This window comes from Apus apus, chromosome 2, assembly GCF_020740795.1.
Source record: "Apus apus isolate bApuApu2 chromosome 2, bApuApu2.pri.cur, whole genome shotgun sequence".
NCBI classification, from domain to species: Eukaryota; Metazoa; Chordata; class Aves; order Apodiformes; family Apodidae; genus Apus; species Apus apus.
The window spans coordinates 132,427,566-132,451,042 of record NC_067283.1 but is presented as its reverse complement, the minus strand read 5'-3'; the positions used below and the strand labels follow the sequence as shown (position 1 = coordinate 132,451,042).

At 36.1% G+C, this 23,477-nt stretch overlaps 1 protein-coding gene across 1 annotated transcript in view; it reads right to left on the bottom strand.

Moving 5' to 3' along the window:
- Positions 1 to 23,477, bottom strand: part of TMEM67 (transmembrane protein 67) — a 33,137-nt gene that overhangs the window by 4,961 nt on the left and 4,699 nt on the right. Inside the window, exons 3-26 of the mRNA XM_051611682.1 lie at positions 23,193 to 23,286; positions 21,683 to 21,782; positions 21,170 to 21,239; positions 20,994 to 21,068; positions 20,312 to 20,374; positions 17,596 to 17,750; positions 17,368 to 17,476; positions 15,765 to 15,851; positions 13,770 to 13,835; positions 12,627 to 12,783; positions 12,100 to 12,223; positions 11,889 to 11,994; positions 11,184 to 11,240; positions 10,991 to 11,089; positions 10,402 to 10,500; positions 9,968 to 10,054; positions 9,124 to 9,223; positions 8,885 to 9,024; positions 5,751 to 5,891; positions 5,192 to 5,272; positions 3,270 to 3,386; positions 1,981 to 2,097; positions 1,794 to 1,898; positions 1,318 to 1,420 (exon numbers count right to left, since the gene is read on the bottom strand). Of these exons, the coding sequence (XP_051467642.1) occupies positions 1,318 to 1,420; positions 1,794 to 1,898; positions 1,981 to 2,097; positions 3,270 to 3,386; positions 5,192 to 5,272; positions 5,751 to 5,891; positions 8,885 to 9,024; positions 9,124 to 9,223; positions 9,968 to 10,054; positions 10,402 to 10,500; positions 10,991 to 11,089; positions 11,184 to 11,240; positions 11,889 to 11,994; positions 12,100 to 12,223; positions 12,627 to 12,783; positions 13,770 to 13,835; positions 15,765 to 15,851; positions 17,368 to 17,476; positions 17,596 to 17,750; positions 20,312 to 20,374; positions 20,994 to 21,068; positions 21,170 to 21,239; positions 21,683 to 21,782; positions 23,193 to 23,286 (2,452 nt within the window). The remainder of the gene's footprint in view (positions 1 to 1,317; positions 1,421 to 1,793; positions 1,899 to 1,980; positions 2,098 to 3,269; positions 3,387 to 5,191; positions 5,273 to 5,750; positions 5,892 to 8,884; positions 9,025 to 9,123; positions 9,224 to 9,967; positions 10,055 to 10,401; positions 10,501 to 10,990; positions 11,090 to 11,183; positions 11,241 to 11,888; positions 11,995 to 12,099; positions 12,224 to 12,626; positions 12,784 to 13,769; positions 13,836 to 15,764; positions 15,852 to 17,367; positions 17,477 to 17,595; positions 17,751 to 20,311; positions 20,375 to 20,993; positions 21,069 to 21,169; positions 21,240 to 21,682; positions 21,783 to 23,192; positions 23,287 to 23,477) is intronic.

Here is a 23,477-nt window from a genome sequence, read left to right as displayed (position 1 = left end):
CTGCAAAGCTCAGTTGTGCTATCTGTGGATTGCTATTACACAAGAACAACATATTCAGGATGTTTAATGGTCATCTGGTAATATCTATGCATTGTATTACAGTTCTAATAAGTTTTAGAGTTTCTGAACAGTCTGGAAAGCCAAGTACTTGAGGGACTCAAAAAGAGGTCTTGCATCATCTTGGATCACTTGTTAACATTTAGTTATCATGCAGGTGATGGCCATATTTATGGTTAGGGGTGGAATCAGGGTCTGAACTAAGGTTTTCAAAGATAATCTATCAAAAGATTCTGTACAGCTTAAGGACTGAGGAAGTAGGCTGGCATCAGGCCTAAGTCCACATCTTACATTTAATTGTAATGTATATACTGGTCCCCAGTACACATCTGTTAACAGGAGGAGACTGCAACTCAGGGTTTCAGAACCTTGGAAGTGGAGGAAGTGGAGGGTCAACCACTGGATGAGGATTCCAGTGATGCAGGTATTGGGCACTTGGCAGTAATTATGAATAGGTTAAGGTTTTTAGAGCCTTGGTGATTCACAGCATGAATCTTCCAGGGATTCAGATTTAGGAACCTAGGCTGAAGGTTGAGATGTGGTCAAGAACTTTCATATTTTTAACATGTGCTGGTCACTTGAAGTACATATGGCTAGATTTTGCATGGGCTTGAGATTCAGGCTAGTGCACTGGATAATCCAATTTTATTTGGCATAGCTCCAGGGACCAGAATCAGAACTGGTGTCATCCTGTTTCTGATGGAATACTTGTTTTTGCTGTAGGTATTGGCAATGCTTAAAAAGCTTCAAAATAAAATAATCAAGAACTCAAATTAGTTAGTGTATTTTCTGAAGATAAGCAGTGTATAGCATCAAATATTCAAATAAAATGTCCTCACTGTGATCAATACCCTCTTTAAATAAACTGTCTTTCTGTACTTTTACTTGTTTTATAAGAAATTTGGTTCCATATTAAAAAAAAATAGCATGGAGCTATTTAAATACTTTGGGTCTTTTTTCCATTTACAAAGTGGATGTTGGATCTAGATAACAAGCTGAGGGAGCACTTTGTAAACACATGCATGTGTCTACACAGTATCTTTTGAGTTGCCTAAAAGAAAACATTGCAGTCAAGCAACAAATGATAAGCAGGACTTCTGTGACATGAAGAACATCTCTTAAATACCTTGCTTACAAGCAGTCTTTTAATGACCTCTCCTGCTGTAAATTCCAGTTTAGAATGTAAATCCTGTTAAATAAATCTACCCAGAAACGTACATACTTATAATAGCACAAATACCAATTCACAAATCTTTTTACCATTGTAAAAAATACTTTTCTCTAATGGTTCCATGAACTCCATGCCAAGCATCCATTCAAGCAGCAACTTATCTTTAACAATATAATCCATATCTTTATGAACCTATAAGAAAAGGAAAAACAGTAATTCTTGTTTTATAATTTCAAAGAAAAGTACTTGTTACAAAGTTAAGTACAGCTACTTAAACCTTTATAAATGAAAAAAAAAAAAAAAAAAAGCAGCACTGGTCTATCCCAAGACAAAAATAAGTACATAACAAAAAAGGATTTGTCATTTTCAAGAGCAGGCTGCGCTGCTGGACAGTACTCCATTTTCTTCTTTTTGAATGAAGCACTGTTCCAGTTGCCATGAAGTCTTTAACAAGTCTTTAAGCACATATGCTTAAAGAGAAATTACAGTCTTTCAGATTTACAGTTTTTAGTCTCTACTCACTATAATTTTATTTTCCTTAATATAGTACAGTCAATATACATACGTGATCAATAAAAGAACTGAGAAATTTGTTCATGGTGTTGTATGCCCTTGTGCTTTGTTCAAAAGTGTTTGCAGATGAGCCCAAAAGCCTAGCAGGACCACGTTTCTGAAATATAACATGATCATGACTTCAGCAGAAAAATTACATATTTTAAGTATCATTGACAGAATATAAATATTTCACTTACTCTTGTTAGGGTTTCATGAATCCTGTCATAATTCTGTCGCATATTTCTTGAAATGGAAATCTGAAACGTCTGGCCATCTGTGTTGGGTAACAAACCTCTCTGACTACATAGATTTTCCTATACAATTAAAGCAATTGTAAATTAATGTTAATGTCATTCATAGACTCAAGAAATTCAAAAGCTTTTCATTTCCTCTCTTTCACGTACACATAGCACCTAGTATCTCTAAGTGTTTGAATCTACTGCACTCTTGGTTCTATTACAGCAAGTTTTTCTTAGGACATGAAATTCTGACCCCTGCTGTCACAAAGTAATATTCCTTTTTTCACCCATGTTCAGTTCATTTTAATACATCTTTTGGAATTCAGTCTGAAGCCCCTGATTTTATGTTTATTATTTATTCTGTATTTGTCCTGTGTTTTTGGTTTTTTTTTGTGCTTTGCATTCAATTTTTTCATGTTTTTCAAGTCAAATTTAATCAATCTCAAAACCCCAAGCAAACAGAAAATTCAACATCTCCTTAGAATTTTTTTCCCCAAAATTATACTTAAACAAGCAATAAAGAAAAAAAATATAGGAATAGACATGTAAAAAATATGAATAAAAAGTTTCCTCTACATTTCAGTCTTTGAGATTTAATTTTCACATGTATATGTTTTTTTCTGCCAACTTATCACTGAAATAGCAATATTCTTTGTCTGAGTTACTTTTTTCCTAGTTGTCCCTACAAAGATGCAAAATACAATGAAATTTAGTGCAAAGTTCTACAATCTTGTATTAGATATTTTACATTCACCTCACTTGCAGCAAAGAAACAACACATGACAAAGTAGAACAGATACTTGTACAAAATAATTTCTGTAAAGAATAGGTTATATCAAGAAGAAAAGGAATAAAAGAATTTATTGGAAGAGTAGATGACTCTTTATGAGGAGTTTTTCAGATTTGTCTCTTTATGAAAGCTTCATGACATGTATCTTTTTGAGTGTGGCCATGAGCTTGTGAAAAGCTTTAGTATCAAAAAGAAGGTTCTCAAATACATGAAAAGAGGTTTTAGAGAAAAAGGAATTTTATATCTATGAAATCTGAATAAGTAATGGAGAAGAAGAGATGCAGAGGTGGTTAAAACAGCTACTGAATTATTTCTTTACACACCAATAGCTGGTATTCTTAAAGTATCATAACTCGGTTTAATGTAATGCACAAGTGCAGATCCATAATGAAAGGTGTTTTTTAAAAAAATAAAATTAATAATTAGAGCAGGTGTAAACATTACTCTTTTTACTCACTGCTTCTCTCTTTAGGTTCATATTCATTTCTTCCATATTGGTATCTGCATGCCCATGCACAGAGCGACCATGGATATAATAACCAAAGCAGCTGTGTGACAAGAGAAACACTGAAATCTAAAAGAGATGGGGGGAAGAGAAGAATATTTTAATTAGGCCTTATTATTTTATTTTGAACTTTTCAATTCACAGTGGTTGTTAGACCACTCTGTAAAATACACAAAAACTAGGCAGGTACGAAAACAAATATGGCAGAAAAATACTGAATAACTCTTTTCACAGAATCACAGAATTTTAGGGGTTGGAAGGGACATCGAAAGATCATCCACTCCAACCCTCCTGCCAGAGCAGGATCACCTAGAGCACATCACACAGGAACGTGTCCAGGCGGGTTTTGAATGTCTCCAGTGAAGAAGACACCACAACCCCTCTGGGCAGCTTGTTCCAGTCTTCTGTCACCCTCACAGTGAAAAAGGTTTTCCTCATGTTTATGTGGAACCTCCTATATTCCAGTTTGCACCTGTTGCCCCTTGTCCTATCACTGGACATCACTGAGAAGAGCCTGGCTCTGTCCTCCTGACATTCAGCCTTTACATATTTATAAACATTGATGAGGTCACCCCTCAGTCTCCTTCAAGCTAAACAGACCCAGCTTCCTCAGCCTTTCCTCATAAGGGAGATGTTCCACTCCCTTCATCATCTTTGTGGTTCTGCACTGGACTCTTTCAAGCAGTTCCCTGTCCTTCCTGAACTGAGGGGCCCAGAACTGGACACAATATTCCAGATGCGGCCTCACCAAGGCAGAATAGAGGGCACCACAGGATGACATTGGCCTTCTTGGCTACAAGGGCACATTGCTGGCTCATGGTCATCCTCCTGTCCACCAGGAACCCCAGGTCCCTTTCTCCTACACTGCTCTCCAGCCTATACTGGTACATGGGGTTGTTCTTTCCCAAATGCAAGACTCTTTTATTGATTAACTTTATCTGTGTTCAACTAGAAACACACAACAGCTTCAAGTTTAGTTTATCAAAAGCAAGGATCACTACTCAGTTTCATAGATTAAAAACATAAATCAAAGTTATTAGCTTTTATTTTGATTCAAAAGCTATTTCTGTGATACATAGCATGTATGTCTGATTCCAGCTAAGCCCCTAGGAGACTGTATTTAATAGGATTTCATTCAATATAATAGAATGCTTACATACATATAAAAAACAAAATGAACTCTCTGTACAACCCATGAACTACATGGGTTTTTCACAGAAGGGGCTGCAAAGGCTGAAAAATGAATTAATCTCTGTATATTAAGAAGTTCTGGACAAATGAGCTAATCTAACCTGTTGTGACTGCACTCTTCTTTGACTAAAAAGCAATTTCTGCAGTACAAACCTTCAAAACCTGTATATAAACTGAAGGGAAAATGCATGAAAAAGGTAATAACTGTCCAAGAGGGACAACCGTGAATTTCAGTGGTTGAGGGACAAACACAAGATAGGAGAAGAAACTGAATACAAACATTAAATAAAACTGAGACACCTGTGTCCATAATACTAAAGTCCTAAAATGCAAAGCAGGAGAAACAACGGCAGCAAAATGTTACACACCTAATTTCTGTTGTAATTTGTTATTTTTTAAATTCTGTATGAGTATTTGTAAACAAATTAACTTCAAAAAACAACCTAAAAATTACACAGCTAGAACAAGATATTGATACCTATGATTTCAGAATCTTTTTCCAGTTTACTGAAACCTTCTAGATTGCACCAATAAAGTAAGCTGAAGGAAACATTGACTTTGGTTGTTAGCTAGTAATTTCTGGTTAAATTACATGAATAAATATTATTTAATATTCTTAAAACTATGTTATGTATGATTCTATTAAAAATGCCACTGTACAACTGAGACAAAGAAATACTTACATTGCTCATGCAACACAAATCAACAAATTGGTTTATCTTGTCTTCAATACATCTTTCATAAAACACAGAAAAAAATATAACCTGAAAAAAACCAACCACATTTTCTTTTACTAGTTTGTCAGATTTGACTTAAGCAACTAACTTCACAGTTTAATACCCACAAATTACAAGCTTCTGTAGTGGCCATCCTTGCATTAGACTCTATGAAATGGGATTGACATTTTTCCTCTAAGAACTAAATTTGTAGCAATAACTTGCTTTTAATTTTGAACTTAAAGCTGCTTCAAAGTTGTTGAAAACAAAACACTACAGTTGCATAAATTCACATCTTTGAGGGGAGTAACATTCTGACTACAAAGTAAGATGTCTCATTGCTCAGAAGATTCATTTGGAGTTCTAAAGCTGTGCCATGCTGAAGCTGCTAAAAATCTAGATCAAGCAAAACAGTTAGGAATATACCCAGTGCTATGATACACAGTATGGATGGTCTAGTGACACATTCTAGCTTCAAAGAACCAGTCTGAAAAGGGTAACTCAGCACACCATGTGTGTCACACACCTGTAAGAAAGCAATGGCTAGCCAGAGTGCAGCAGACACACCAAATCTTAAGATGCGGCTCCAGGGAGCTGTGTAACTCTCACTGCTTCTTGTCAGACTGGAAGAAGAATCCATTAGAGCCAGGTTTGAAAATCCTAACACCTGAAGAGAAAAGAAGGTCAATATAACAACATGAAGCAATGAATAGTATTAATTATTATCCTGTTGTTTCCATCATAACAGAAAGTAAGGCGATTTGGAAAAACGAACCTGGGAATAGTAGCAAGTTCACTATGATAGAGCCTGTCTAGTGATTCACTGTTATTACTGAGAAACAGAATGAAAAACAAAATGTACGGATATGTTTTGATACATAATATCAAAAACATCTGCGGCTAAATCTCATGATATATCCAATGTTAAAACAATTTTTTTGTTTTGCAGCTGTAAGAAACTGGTTTTTTTTTGTTTTTATTGAACAGCATTATATTTCCCTCTACCCTCTTTAGGGCTGAATCTATTTTAAACAAACAATCAAGAAAAGGTTCCTAAATTTAAAAGGTGAGAGAAACACTATGTTTAGAAACACCTAAGAGGTGAAAATGTTGTGAAAATCATTGAGAACTGAAGCTGCACCAGAAAAAAAATATTTGTGGCAGGCTGACCCAACACCACAGCAGGACAGAAAACTAGAACAAATGCAAGAAGACTTGTGGGTCAAGATAAAGACAGTCAAATAAGCAAAGGGAAAAAGGTAAAATAAACAGAATCCACAACAAGTGATGCAAAGGCAATCACTGACTACTTTCCACAAGTAGACTAGTGTTCAGTCAGTCCCCAGATAATCTCTTCCCTCCATTTTTATTGCTGAGCATGATGGTATATGTTATGGCATACCCCTTTGGTCAGTTGGGGTCAGCTGTCCTGGTTGTGTTCTCCAAGCTTCTTGTGCAGACCCAGCCTACTTGCTGGGGGCCTTGACACTGTGCAAACACTGTTCAGCAACAGCCAAAACATTGGTGTGTTATCAGCCTTGTTTTAGACAAAGATCCAAACCACAGCACCCTATGGGCTGCTATGAAGAAAATGAACTCCATCCCAGGCAGACCCAGTACCATACTGAAAAGCTCAGTTTTGCTGCCAGAGTGCTATCTTCACTGGTGTCATCTCTGTTTAGGCAGTTGTTCTACCACCAGATGACCCCTCCCCACCTGAAAAGGGGAATCAGGAAATGAAAGAAGATCCATGGGTTGAAATTATTTAATAAAATAATAATAAAGAACTGCTATTAATCCCAATACTAATATGAAATACAAAGCTATACTCAGCCCATGCAGTGGCCATGAGCTGTGCACTCCCAGCAGTGAATGCCAGACACCAAACTCTGTGAGCACTGCAGCTCCAGCCAGGGCATGATGGTCACAGCAAACAGGAGAGAAGGCCCTGGGGGACAGAACCATGGCCTCCAAGGACAGCAGCCATTGAGGAGGAGCCTTGTCTTCAGCAAACTTACCAAGTGATAGTGAGAGGGGGTTATGGTATGGAATACTCCTGGTGGCCAGCACGGGTCAGCTGCCCTGCATTTGGCTCCTCCCAGCCCTAGCACCAGGCTAGCTCAAAAGCACTGAAGACCCTGATCATGGTGGAAACCCACATTCCATGGCTGGCCGCAAACTACAGCAAAGTGTCTTATCAACTGTGTTCTCACAGAATGGGATCCTGCAGTCTTCTTGAAAGTTGCAGCTTCCCTGAAGACAAAGGTTATTCTGTAGTTCTATCCCAGTGAAGCCAGGACAACTAGCCATGTAGTCAACACTGCCATGGTGACTAGTGCTGGCCAGTGCCAACCAGCAGCTAGTTTGGTGCCAGACACGAGGCCTGAGGGAGGGAAGGAGACTCCTTCTTCTACACTTTCCAGCTTCCTCCCAACTACTGCTTTTCCTGGCTTGTTTTCTGCTACTGTCAGCATGATTAATGACAGCAGTTACTTTATCAAAATTGGTAACCCAAGATGGGCTTTGAGCAATATTAAGATCCCCTTGTAGAGAGCAGCTGGTTGCCGTATCCACCCTGTGCATTACGGTTCTAGGAAAACTACGTTCCAAACTTCAGCATGACAATGACAGTTAGAAAGATTACCTGAGGTTTTCACAAACACCCAACTCTAGCCTATTCAGGTATCTTTCACTACTTCCCCCACTATCAGTGGCAAGAAAGGGATCCTCCACAGGGAAATTTATAGCAGGAATTATAGAGCAAGTTGTTAATCATTCTCCTCTAAGAGTAACTTCTCCCTCAGTAGTAACCCGAGGAGACTAGTTTTGGGAATATGCGCTCTTTCCTCCTATTCTTTCCTTGCAACATGGCACAGAAGTTGCTCCTGGCCTGTATTTACGAACAGCGAAAATACTGATGCAGTGAATTAAGAAAGTTTGGGGTTTTTCCTGTATTTAATCTAAAAAAAAAATAGGAAATTTAAAACCAGAAATACACAAATGAATAAAAGTATTAAAGATATGTACAAGAGTCTCACATGAACAACTAAATGCTACAAGCTTTAAGAAAACTTCCCAAAACAAAAGCACTTATCAAACTACAGAAGAAACAAGTAAAAATGTTTTTGAAAAGCTAAAGCATAACTTCTTGCATATCCGTAAGCTGTAAGTGAAGGCATATTGCCTTGTGTTATGCCACCAGGAACAGAACTGGCACATTTCATTTCCTGTTTTATGAAAGATGACTATAGCAAATTAACAGGAAGGAAGCTCAGCGTAGATAATCATGAAACCAGAAATAAAGCTGCAGACTGTGGCAGGAGGGAGGCCAAAGAATTGAGTGCGTACACAGACTTATCAATCTCTTCAGCCACTTACAGGTAACTCATTACCTTAAAAAAACCCAAACAAAACTAACAAAGATCTCTAATTAAAGACTGGTTTGGTTACTTTTAAGTCTTCCTTAATGAAATGTTGCAATGACTTATACATACCTGCATATACATTAAAAAATGTAGTAAAATAATTATTTTACTAAGTGACATATTTTCAAATGAACTTGAAGGTCATCCACTACTAAAACAGAGAATGCAGGACTCTCATATTGTACTTGGGTTTTGAAAAAAAAATAATTAATAATAACAACTGTAGTAATAATACCTCCAGAAAAAAAAGAACTGCAAGCACTTGAAAGAGGGGATTTATCTTCCTCACTGTCTGAATTTCATTCCATTCATTTGCTATGAAATACGTCCTCCATATGCTCACAGGAGCAGCTGCACTTTTAGTAACACCTTCACCTATAAAGAGTACATAAATAAAGCTCTGAAATATAATACTTGAGAGTACATCTGAATTTAACAAAAGCTGTTTATACAAACAAGCATAGTTCGAGTTACCTTCAACTGCTTTAAGAACTTTGCCCTTAGGTCTTTCCCAGTCAATAAAGAAAATATCTATAGTAAGCTGAGAAACCAGCAAATGTAAGAACTGCAGAGCCTAAGAAAGAAAAAGGAGAAATATAACAAGTAAGGACTGCACCAGCATATGGAGAAAGATGAAGACACAGTCATTGCACATGTCATTCATTAAACATAATAAGTTATAGACTTGACTATAGTTGAGACTGCAACTTTGCTACCAACTTTTGATACATCTTTTTAAAAAAAAATTAAAAGCTTGGCAGAATGGTCAGTCATGGGATGATATCCAAAGTAATGAAGCAAATACAGCAAAGTACCAAGTTCCAAAAAACATTTACTAAGTATTTTCCCATAATATATTAACCTCTATGATTAATTCCAACTCAATACAATACCCGTAATTTAAAAAATACTTGTATGTCCCATGAAGACAGAATATTGATCTCTGAATTCTACAAGTATGCTTGAACATAACTAGTTTAATCTGTTTTTTTTAATCAGAAACTGACAGCACTTATATTCTGCTTGAAAAGAAAATAATATCACTTTCATGATATTTGGGTTTCTTTACATCTTTATCCTTGAAAGAATAATTTTCCATAGATCATCTTCCTTAGACATTTGTTTCCCTATATAGACTCCACAAAATAAATGTCTATGGAAAAATGACTTAATTCTTAAAATAAAATAAATAAATAAAATAAATTGCATCTATACACAAATAAAATGAACTCTGTAAGATGTTGAAAAACAAGTCTACTGCAAATATACAGAGGCATATGTTGCAGTGTCTGTAATGCCTGAGGAGAAAAATATTTACCTTCAAACTAAATGCACATGCTACGTATGTAACAAAATCTTCTTCTTGAGATGGAAGTGGTAAAAGAACAGAGACAAACTGCTGAGCCTATAATTGAGAAACTACATTGAAACAGCATTGACAGGATATATAACAACATATTAAGTGCTTAACAGCAGATAATGTTTTGCAGATAAAGATCAATATTTAACATGCAATCATTTTGAATTTGTAAAATATTTTAAGTGACTATCAAGCAGATGGCAAGTACAATGAAACCCAAGGAAAACTAACAGGTGAACACAGAAATGTAAGCACACAAAACAGAATATGAACTTGCCTCAATACTCTGACCAGAAAGGCAGAAAAAAAAATGAAAGAAAATTAATTTTTGACAAAATATATATGCAATATTGATAGGCTTACATAACACTTACATGTGGAAAAGCACTTACTTTGAAGAACACAAGCCAATAAATCCCTGTGCCCACTGCGATGATAAAGAAAACGTTGGCAAGATGTCCAGCATAAAACAGTAAGAACATCAAAACCGTCTGCAATTATAAAAACAGGCTGTAGAGATCTGTAAAATTAACTAAGTAATGCAGAGATACATTTGTATCAAATATTACACTGCTCATACTACAGGAAACTCCAGTACTGAAAAGTAGCCTTGGACAAAATTTTTTGCAATGGTCATATATTTATGGTTCACTCAGTATCTGAAACTCCTACATGCTGGTCTTTGTTCAAAGAAGAACTACTCTGAAAACTAAGGCCACTCAACTGATCAGAATAGCTCTGTAAATAGCTTTATTTTTAGCAAAAGCATTTCCTAAATGACAACATCAGAATCCAAAAAAATGCACAAAACCTGCTTCCTCAAGTGAGCCTAACTCCAGCTCATAGTTCTATGCAGCTAGACCAGAAATTACTTCAATTACCCTTAGAAACAGAATAATAGTAACATAACAGGGAATTATAGCAATGGTCTCCTCAAAGAGAGGAAGGCATGTCACTTTTTAGGTTACCAGCTGTTTATACCTGCAAGTCAATTACAGAGCTCCCTGTACGCCTCTTCCAGCCTGCAGTCTTCAGAAGGCACCATAACACTGCAAGCCCACCCAAAACACCCAATGCGATCTGAAGAGAATGAAAAAATATTTGCAGTATTTTAAAAACACACAAAATAGAAGTAAATCATTATAGCAACAAATTAAAGGGCAATACAACTTACATCAGTCTGAATCTGAGCCTCTGACTGATTCATCTCGTAAGTGACTGAGAAGGAAACCTGAATATTTAGAGACAGAAAGTAAATATGCATAGAAATTCTGCAATGCTGCAAGCACTACAGACAGTGGTAGTTCCCACACTTTCCCTTGCCCTGTAGCCATTCCCTGGCTACAGATTTTTTTATTATTTTACTTTAATTCTTAGAGATGTGCTGTAAAACAATACAGAACAGACAAAACAATAAAGGGTGTTTTAGATATATTACCAATATTTTAACTTAAACTACACGTGACCTGAAATGTCTGTCACAACAACCTCCTCTTAATGCATTGCTTTAAATAAAAGTATTCAATTTCTTGCATAAATTGCTGCTCTCAGTGCATTGCAGAAAGAGTACTTCTCCTGTTACTTTCTGTGCATATAATTTTATTTGAACTGTAGCCTAATTTAGCATTATATGACCAACTGTAAAATCCTAAGCAACTTGAAGTTAGAAAAGACTAAAGATACAAGAAGAAGAAAATACTCTTAAATGTCTTGTTTCAAAAGCTTTAAGTTTTCATTAAAACTTGCAACTTTAAAACTCAGCAGAACTAGAAATTGTTAATTAGATTTTATGCCCCCCATCCAAATGTTCACTCAACTGGAATTTCAACAGAACTAAAAGTACAAAAAAAGAACAAAGCAGTTCAATTAAGAATCTCACCATCACACTCTGGGTTTCAGGATTTTGGACAAGCACATCTGTGTAAGCAATAGTAAGTAGAGGAGGGTAGATAGTTCCTCTCTGAGTATGGGATACCAGACGAATACTGCAGAAATACAGAGCATTATTTTTAATGGAGAAGTTGCTTGGAAAGTATTGGTTGAAACTTGTGCTAAAAAGAAAACACCTAATGAACAGAACCATTAATCACCTGATTGTTATCTTGCTAGCAATTCGAATTACACTTGGTAGTTTTTCCAAGTCATTCTCTTTTCCACTCAGCGTATCCACCAAAAAAAATCGACGAGTCAAAAGCCAGTTGTTCATATTACTGCCTTTGAGAAAACATGAGGGTCACATAATATTGAAAAAAGGAATTCAACATACAAAAAGCATGACATCTACTAGAAACAATACATATAACCGTATGACAGATATAATTGTATTCAGGATGTAAAATTAGTTGTTTTCAACTTAAACAAATCCATAATGAAATTATATTACTTTATTTGTGCACATTATTGATGGGGTTGGTGTATGTAATCAAAGCTTGCATTTAACACTTTCAGAACTTGTCCACAAAATACTGAATTCTTAAACTATTCTTAAATTCTTAAAGCTGTGGTGGGTTTTAGTGCATTTTAAAATAATTCAGAAACAGCAATGAATACAAATTATTTCTGTTTAAACCTATTTAGATCATTTAAATTCACAGAAATGTTACTATGACATTCTTACCTTGATTAATAAACATTTCACTGTATTGAAGATTCAAGTTTAAAACTGGCACAGCCCAAAGGTATTGCTGTCCATCGTCACCATTATATTCAAGGAATAGGTCATAAAAGATTGGATTAGCAAAACTGGATAAAATCTTCGAAATGGAAACTTGGCACTACATGAAAAAAAGTTTTTAAAAAGATCAATTTAGCCATGTAATGATTTTATCAAGTTGTGGATTCTTCTCCAACAAAATTATTGCGGAATCTATCCCACATTTGCAAAATACAAGGCATTCCAGTTATTTTGTACATATATCAACATACATAAAGTCAAGTGTTCTATCCCCTCTCCCTTACCATAGAATTATAGAATGGTTTAGGTTGGAAGGGACCTTAAAGATCATCTAGATCCAACCATCCTACATTGGCAGGGACACTTCCCACTAGATCAGGTTGCTCAGAGCCCCATCTAACCTGGCCCTGAACACTTCCAGGGATGGGGCTTCCACAATTTCCCTGGGCAACCTTGTTTCAGTGTCTCACTACCTTGATAGTGAAGAATTTCCTTCTGATGTCCAAATTTTTTCTTTCCTGCTATTTCGTAAGCTGTGAAAACTCCAATAACTTTTCCTGCAGTGAAGATAGCTAAATAATATTTCCTCTGATGAGTCATCTGTTCAATTAACACTTGCCTTTGGTGGCTTAATTGAACACACTGAAATCATTATTGATCATTAATACATTAAAGAGTTAATGGGGACAACATACAGACATGGCATGGTTGCATAAGACTTCTTTCCACATGAAACCAGGCCAAAGATGGAGGCAGGAAAATTAAGAAGTTACAATGCAAAGTATATGACTGTCAGAATTGAGGCATTTTGTTCTTCACTGATAAGTCAGCAGCCTCACTAATGCCAGTTCAATCTATTTTGATTGTCCTATGTAGTTTTGTGATGTATAGGTGAATAATTTTTTAAAATAAATTTATTTCAGTAAATAATAAATAAATTAAAATAAGTAACAACTCCACAAGAAAGAGGTTCATGTTGCCAGCTTAAGATTAAACTCCAGAGGTCCTTCAATATGTACTGAATTACTGATGGTGTAGAAAGCAACTTAATAAAAAATTCAGATGAGCATTTTATCTCTTACTTACACTTTGTTGATAAGTTGTTCCAAATGTATAAGCTGCATTCAATTTAGTTTGGGTATCAGGACAAAGCTAAATAAAACATAATTATAATTAGGTTAATTCCTAGCTATCATTTCCTCACATTAAATATTCACAGGCATCCCAAGCAGTGTATGTATTCACAGTTCTAACAAAAGAGACTTTGTTCTATTTTTTAAGAAGAGAGGGATTGACTTTGAAGAGTAAACACAATAATTTATTGTACTGATAGCAGTGTTCTTAAAATGTTGTTTTAGCTTATCCATACTTATTTTACATAATTTTCAGTTTCATCACTGAAGTAAAAACCCGTGGACAGCAGCATCCAACCAGGCACGAATAGTCTAGGGACGGAATGTTCAATGCACTGTGCTGCCTCAAGCTTTGTTAGTGGCTTCTGCTAAATCCAAGAATCCCATGAGAAAAGAACGACACATTCATACTGTCTCCTTTCTCTTAAACTAGCATTCTCAGAGGATCAAAGTTATCATACAAACAATAGATTTTTTTTTCCCTTTTCAATATAACTTTTATATTTTCTGCAAACAAGTAGTTCAAAGCAGAAATAAGAAAAAACCCAATATGGCACACAGCATAGGGCATAACCCTTTTCCCAAAATGAAAATAAACTCTAAATTTACATAAAACACAATTGCTTTAGTGTGCAACTGACATTCTGGGAATTGCTGACATTCTGCATGGACGTTGCTTTAGCACTGTGATGTTTTACTATCACACACAATCTATTATTTAAAAGAGGCTTTGAATGGAAAAGCTATTCCTTTCCCATTGATTTTTGATACCTACTAGAAGCTCTGCATTTAGAAATTACATCCAAATAAACCTTAAAATCTATGTCATAATATCTCATTTTCTATGCACAGTAATTGGCTTAGTAACCTGTTTTCTAAGACACTAGTTTTCTTTAAAATTTGAGAGGCAGATGCAAGACAGTTTGTCCTGAGACAGCAACAAAACAAACCAGCAGTCACTATCTAACTCCTGAATGTCAGCCGCTCTTCTGCAGATAGTGGAGCATTTGAAGTGATGTGCTCCAAGAGTGAGTGACATGAAGAGCCTAGAAAAGGAGACAGACAATTCCCAATTGTTCTTGCTATTGCTGCCAGCTGAGGGAATTGCTGAGAGTGCCTAGATCACCACTGGACTGCTAAACAAATTCTACTCAGTAACACATTTGGCAGCTGCCAGTTTCTGCTAACTGAGGGGCTAACTCCTATTTCCACTCGCTTCTTCCTTGAGTTTTTCACACCCTATAAGGCATGATATTGCTGAAGCTGAATGTGCACGTGCCACTGAAATTAAGAGGGTAGAGTGTGCCAAGGGTACTGTGAATCTGCTAGCCAGCATTCCCCAATTCTATGCAAGGTCTCCCAGCAAGTTTTTATAACTTCCTGTTATGAAAAAGTCAGGCAGCTGCTGGCCAAAGTGTATATTTTATATTAAAACTATAAGAAATACACAAACAAAAAATCCTGAGAAAGCTGGAAGAAAATGGGGTGGTAAATCAGCTTTCCTACCTCTCTTGATAGTGACATAATTACTGATTCACTCTGCCTACCCATGACAACATCTAATAGAGAAATATTCCCAGAATTTTGTATCAATGTGGACTGAGAGCTACAGAATATACTTTTCTCACCAAGAAAAAGAGGGCTAATAATAAATTATGTAACTGTATGCTGAATGGAAGAAAGAGATGGTTGGTTCTAAATGACCAATGCTGTTTTTCAGATCTTTCCAATATTCCAAATTTATATTGCTCCAATGAACGAGGGCAATGTAGTTGAATATATACTTTGATTCTGTTGACACCATCCTGAGCAAGAATCAAGGGTTATTTTCCCTAATGTAGCTCTACGGTTGTTTTATAAACCGTCACTACTGTAGTAACCAAACTCCTGACTTAAGGCAATTAGAACATTATGGTATCAAAAAAAAGATAATTAAAACTGAACATACCTGCAAGATGCCTCCTTCCAAATTTTGCCACTTAAGAAAGTTTCCTGCTGCATCAAAGGATGCTGCAATAAATTTCAGCTTTACATCCTGATGATGAGAAAAGATAAAGAAACAATGAAACTGCCATAAAGTGGACATACACATTTTAGGGACTGCTGTCTTATTCTTTGATGCTTCCCTAAAACTTCCAGCATAATGCTTCATTTTTTCCCTTTGATTTTATGTTTTTAATACTGGTTTTGGTAGATCAACTTTTAAAAAATCTTACTTTACAATTCTACAGCTTCACTGGTGACATGGAAAAAGTTCTAAAGGAACTTCTATACAGGTAGACATGCCCTAAACTAATCAGAAATCTATCCAGGTTTCTACTGTACACCAGGCTGGGATCTTGAGGTCTTTCAGGACCTTCAGTGTTTGGAATGAGTATTTTAGTTGCTAAAACAGCAGCTGCATTGGAAGACTGTTTAATTTAAAACACAATTTACTAGAATATGGCTGACAAAACCATTTTATTTCTGAGTAAAAAAGAACACTTCAAATAAATTTGGCAGTATAACTGACAAACAGGTTATTGCTAGCACTAATTACTGTCTGTGATTAGCCTAACCTGAATAAATTATGCCAGTTATTCTGATTTTACAATGAATCTGTAAAATAAAACACTTTACTGTTTGATTCCTTCTTAGAACTGTGGCAGTTAGCAAGCTACTCAGGGAGTACATCCCTTCCAGGGATGAATACCTGGCTTTTGTTTTTTCTTAATTCCCTGTAGGAAAAGGAAAAGGCTGGAATAGTAGATTGAATAGATCACTGATACAATTCATCTTGTGGGATTTGAAACAGAGATATTAAGCTTGGTATAAATGAAGTGTGGATAGAAATGTGCAGATAAGCTCCACAAGCACCAGCAGGAAATGGCTGAACACAGCACAGCAATAATGAATAACACTGTTCCCAGCAATACAGTTAAGAAATGGTTGTGATAAAACCATGGCACAGACATGTCAGCAAAAGATCATGTACCTTGGCACCAGGAAAATGGCAGCAAAGTGACAAAGTTACAGTGCATCATACATACCCTTCTTTTTCCAATTAGCTCACCAGGGAAACTGACAAAAGGATGTATGTATTTCAAATAAGGAATAAAGACCAACTTTGCCTCAGATTTATGGAGACTGAAAGACACAAGACTCTGAAGCAAAGGACAATACCAAAATACCTATTAATATCTAAGGAGTATAAAATATTTGTATAATGCCAACCCAGAATAACCTTGGGGATGTAATGAGGACTTAACAGGTGGCATCGCTTGTTCCTTATGTCACACACAATTGATCCTGGTCAGGCAAGCACATCTTGTCCTTATGGTAATGCATGTATATGTCAGCAAAATAAATGCGAGAGCAAGTGAGTGTAAGTCAGTAAAATAATCTTACTGACCAATTTCCTCTTCCATAAGATCTCACACCAACTTTTGGTAACACTAGCTACCTAAAAATTATCTTTAGTGGAGCCACATCTGCAATGAATCTAAACCTCTTTATGTGACTGCGTCCTCTTTCTAGTGTCTGTTTCCCCACTTCTACTACCCAACACCTACCTCATCTGTTCCTTTAAAGCTGAAGACTGTAGGGAAATGATTTGCCTCAAGCACTTGGGATGCTAATCCTGGTTGATCACCATAATATAGCCATGGAAGATTATGTCTCCTGAAAACAATGACAATGTTTTCTCTAAAGAAACATCATGTTTTGCATCAAACAACATTTAGAATAATAATTTTCATATAACACTACTAAAGACCCAAATTATGGAAAAGACAACTTACCAGAAGGTTATTGAATGAACATTGCCAAGCCTTGCTGTATTGACATAAATATACTGAAATAAACCACAGGCATCAGTACGCGAAGAACTCAAGGAGTTCATATTCATTACACACATATTTCCAAGAGCTTGGCATGCTGTTAGATTGGAGTACAACTGCAGTGGAGAAACAAAAGAACACGAAAGAGTATTTATTTACCCTTCCTTTTGGTGAGGCAGTCATAAAATTAATGTTATCATTCATAAACCACTTCTAAACCCTCGTTTTCACTTGAAACCGATTTTGTTGTCAACATCTAATATTTTCTTCCTGCTATTCAGGTTCCACGTTTTTACAGATCTGCAGAGAGCAGCATGAAATCAAGGCTCTCACTATTCCTGTTCATTTTAGTTGCATCAGCAAGATGGTATAAGGTAAAAGAAATGTCAGTAGCTGCATTTAGAAAAAGGATTAAGAATCTAAATGTTTAGCATCACTTAGGCTGTATGACAAATATGACTCCATCAAAGACCTAAGACTGACAACTCTAGTTGCATTTATTACAAGTATCTTCTTTTCAGTTTTAGTACTTTTTCTATTCTGCTGTTTCTAAACTATGTTATATTTATACAATTGTTTGATTTTGGTAAAACAAACCACTGCCATGTGACAGGCAGAAGTGATGCCTGGAAACTGTGTGCAGTGATCAACGCAGTGATCACTGTGATTAACAAGTGATTAACAGTGTGATCACAAGTGATTAATTTGTCAACATCTACTCCCTTTGTGTGGGTCAGATCAGCAGTTGCATGTCTGTCACATAAAGGCAACACCTCTGGCAGCCGAGCAGGCTGAGGCAGACAAACAGGATAAACTTAAGTAAGAGGATAAGTCTCACTTTGTGGAAAAGAATGAGGTAAGCAGGAGAATACATGTCAGAGCTGTGTGTATGAGATGGTGATTTTTCACCCAGAAGGTGGCTGAGCACTGGAACAAGCTCCCCAGGGAACGCAAGCCTGCGTTCAGGGAGCATTTGGATGATGCTCTCAGGTACACGGTGTCATTCTTGGGGTGCCCTACACAGAGACAGGAGTTGGGGTCGATGATCCTGATGGGTTCCCTCCAACTCAGCATATTCTATGATTCTATGATTCTATGATTGGAGCAGCCAGAAAGGTGATGTGGAAAGTACTGAACCAGAAGCCTGCTGAAATTCTCATTAAGAGAATGTCTGCCAGCCTGGGAACTGGTAGCCTGGGAACTAGTCCTGGGAATCAGAAACATCATTGAGAAGTGCAGCTGGATACCTAAACACCAGAGACATCCTGAGATATCATTGATAAGGACAAATCCACGGAGCTGTAACAGCAACTTACAATATGGAAAGGTGAAAAACAGTCTGGAGAAGAGGAAAAACATTCTAAGAAAGTGCCATTTGGCAACTGCTATGGGCTGTTCTACTTTAAAGAGAAAAAAAATATCTGGAAAAATTGAAAATGCTATGAGAGAATATAAAACATTACCTATTGGCTGCTCCAGGTCATGCTGCTCTATTCCCCTTTTTGTCTATAATGTAAAAATTACTTACTTTTTACCCAAAACGGAGAGTGACTCTGTATGTCTGGATCTCTCTCTCTCTCTCACACTCATGCACACCGAGAACTCCAGGAATGCCTGGCTGAATCCAGGCTCCACAACATGGATCATATTCAAAGTGAGACTTTGTTCATATTTTATTTCAAGTCCCCACTCCTGGGAGCAGTTTAGGGAGCGATGTACTGGTACTAATTTAAGTAACATATACACACAGGCATGCAGGTACATAGGTAACTGATCACAGTTTGCTGCTTTACTAGTAATAATTTTGTACTGAACTGTAATATTGAAATATATGCTTGCTGCTACTGTTGGAATACACACATACTTGCTTTATTATTAATAAGTATACTCACTTCACTACTAGTAATTTGTAATAATCTGTAATAATGATATGTATGAAATTAACAATCTGTGTGTTTGGGTATTATGGTTTCCTGTGAAGCCACCGTTTATTCACCAGTAGGTCAGGTAGACCTTTGGGTCATGACAGACTGTGAGAAAAGGTAGGGCCTAAGAAGTTAAAATCTGATCATAAGGAGAGGAATGCAGAAGGGAAACAAGAACACGCGATAAAAGAGTTAGTAAACAGGAGTCAGAGGCACATCCCCTTCACAACTGTGGATGATTCTGTTGCCACAGCCACTCTTTCACCCATGGTTATTGCCACCCAGACCAATATAAAGGTAAGCAACACTTGCATGTATAAAACAAAGCAAAGCTAAACATGATGGTTCTATGGTTATCCTTCGCCACAAAAAGGAATTATTAACTGAAAGCCAAGTAAGAGGTAAAGACCAGCTGCCAATGAATACCAAACATGTAAGAAGTTAATTTTCTAAGTGATCCCTTCCTGGATATACTCAGTAACAGTTCACATACCTACTGACTACACAGGATTTTCTGTTAACCACCATTCAGCTTGTGAAGATTGCAACCCTGGAGGCTTCCACTAACATTGACTAACACTCAATATCCTTTCTAATCATTCTGTATATATACTTCTTTCTCATCTACTATAATTTCTAAACAAGATTATTCAAAAATAAGCACGCTAACTTCCAAACACTACAGTGCATGCTTTTATAGAAATTATTGGTTCTGTATAAAAAAGCAAACTGCAAACATTAATGAAACTCACCCAACAGGCAGAGGCTGAGGACTGCAGGTTTTTCAGAAACCATGCTGATGTCAGTGTTATTCCCTGCAAGTAAGTAACTGCTTCACTGTCTTTGTTCAGAACAATTTATCCATAATGCAGCAGTCTGGAAAACTATGTTAGCCAAAAGATGCTATTTATTTTTTTCTAACAGTTTTCCTTTGTTTGAAAATGTGCAAATTACACCAGCTTAGTTCAAAACACAACCATAACGCAATAATTTGTTTCACACCACCAAATCAGACAAAATACACAGAACAAAAGCAGAAATAATTAAGTTTTGAATGCGGATTCAGTGACAGGAGTTTACTGCACAAAAGTACTATCGATTTCAAGGATAAGGTGTGACCTAGGTAGTAAATGTAACTCAGGACCAAATTTGCCAAATTATATATTTCACAACCTGCTTTTTATAAATACTCATATATGAAGCAAATTACTATCTTTTTTCAGTTTTCCAAGAGGGCACGAATTTTAAAGCATATTCCATCAAAACAATGCTTGCATGGTCTACATGTCTGCATTCTATGTTGATGTAAATTACCTTGCAATCACCGTGATTTAGAAACCAAACCACCACCTTTGTTTTCCAGGAATGGAATTTAAAACACTTACTGAAAATAAACGAGATAGCTTGAAAATGTTTTAGAATAGGCACACTTACTAGCTGCCCAAAACGAACAGTTGCAACTCCCTTTGGTGGTAAGCTCTCTTTAGCACTGAAACACAATCCTCCAGCCTGAAGAAAATTTTAAAAAAATTAAAAAAAAGAGAAAATCTGTTTGTTTGTCAGCATAGCTTTTCTTTTCTGAGCTTCAAGACAATAAGTATTCTACTTACTAAAATATTTGGGCTGCTGCAGTCACATGACTTGCTTACGTTGATGAATGTTTGTTCACATCTTACACACCTATGGATCACAAACATGCAGAATGCACTTAAAATGCAGCTAACTGTAAGATCTAGTACTGAGTGAAAGTGTAGTGTACAGTGTGCCTGGCAACACAGCCAGCATCTTCGCTAGCTTGAACTCAAATCCGAAAGACATTAGGATTTGTTTCTACTGACAGTGAAGTAGAGAAGAAATGCAGCAATTACCAAAATAAGAATTCTGTTCCTGCTTCAACTCCAAAGGCCTTTTATAGTCACACAAAAGCAAACAAACAAAGCAACCAAGCCGCTGGTCATTTAAGGACTTCAGTAAACACGAAACATAGTGACTTTGGTCCTGGGGCTGAGGATTTTCAATTCACTGCTTTTAAAACCGTCATCCCAAAGACACTGACTGTTCCCCAAGAATTTTTCATTTGAACACGTTCACATTTATCACCCCAAAATGAAAAGAATACTCACCTATTTCCTGACACATCTGCAGCAGAGAAGGATTGCTCACTGTCATTACAGCGTGTGCACAGTGCTTCGTTAAGCAAAATGCCATCGATGCTTCTTTCCACTAAAGGGAAAAGAAAAGCAACTGTGATAAAATTGCATGATGCACAAGTCTGTCACACAGGTTAAGAAAAGTGTGAAAAGATGAAGTATCTATGCAGATCTAAAACAACTGCAAAGATTTTATTTTTTAAAAAATCAAGAGCACAACTTGCAAGTAACATGCACTATAAATGCACGTATTTGCATCTATGCATTGTTTATATTTTTAATGGGAAATGCAACATTTTATATGCAGTTTTGCTGTTCCTTTGTTATTTATTCTGAACCAAATTTCAAACGAAGGCTTCACTGAAAAGCTAAAACTCAAAATACCAAGTTTACAAAGTATTGGAAAAAAAAAAATAATCTGAAATTATTCATGCAGTTGTCACAAATTCAAAGTTTCAAAACTGCAATTGCATAATTTCGCAGGAGATTTCAAGCCTAAGTACTTAAAAGAAAAGACACAAAGAGAATCAAAACAATTACAATGCTAATGTTCTTTCTGCATGTCTAATTACAGAATCAGCTTTGATATAAATATTTTACAATAAAGGCTCAGAATGTATTTTCTAAGTCTCATAAAATTTAAGGCAGGTTATTTGGTATTCACTTTTTTGCAGATTCCTACAAAAAATTTGAATTAACACTCTGGGAAACAGTGATTCTCCAGTACACTCTGTTACAAAAGTAACCAAAGTGGACATCAGTAAGACTTATTCATATAATTACAGGCACATGGAAAGTCTCTTCCATCCTGTGTCTTTGAATATAAGGAAAACAAGAGCTCCCAAGAGTTTATTTGTTTTATGCTCTTAAGGAAATCTATCTTTTGCTCTTAGTTTTTCACTATGCAAGATAAATAAGAATACAGTTAACACAGACACTAGAGTTAACATAAAAACTAAATTTCTGTCTCTACTGAAATTCATCTGCAACTACTAGAAAGCATCAAGTAAGAGGCACAGATCTAGAAATAATGTTCCAGGAAATCACATATAGAGGCACGTGCCTCAGGGAGGCATGAAATTCACTGATATTAATGCATAGTTGTTTGCTTGGCTTGCTTATAGTATTCTGTTCCACCTACCCATATATGTATAATTCCTGTCCTGTGAAGCTCCCATGCACTATATCCTTATACACATTTTAATGTTTCTCAGTCTATATTGACATTGTTTTCATCCCAATTTGAGCTTAAAGCAAGGGATATAACAATATTTATTTTTTGAATGCTTGCATAATAGTGTTTATTGTAACGAATAATGGTACAGATTTATCTGCTGTCTTTCAGGAATGAGGTTTGAGGGATGTTGATTTTTTACATTAGGTATGTATAAATATGTTACATTTCCTATTTAATAGAAGAACATGTCTTAAGAAAACGATAAAAATAAGCACTAATATCTCATTACTTGGATATATTTCTTACCTAGTATTTCATTATTTAGGCATTTACATTTTCCTTCTGAAGTCAGTCCATTTGGGCAAGTAATACAATTCCACCCATCTTGAGTAACTCCACTCTAAAAGAAAATTATAATTTTCAAAGATATAGATATCACCGAGTATCAGTGAAGAATGCCTAATCCAGATGTTATTTCCTAGAAAATGTATTCAGATACTACATTAGTAGCATTCATGAAGCTTTTAAAGATTAAAAAAAGCTAAACAATATGGCAAAAATATTCCTGTGCAGGAATAGACTAAAAAAAGT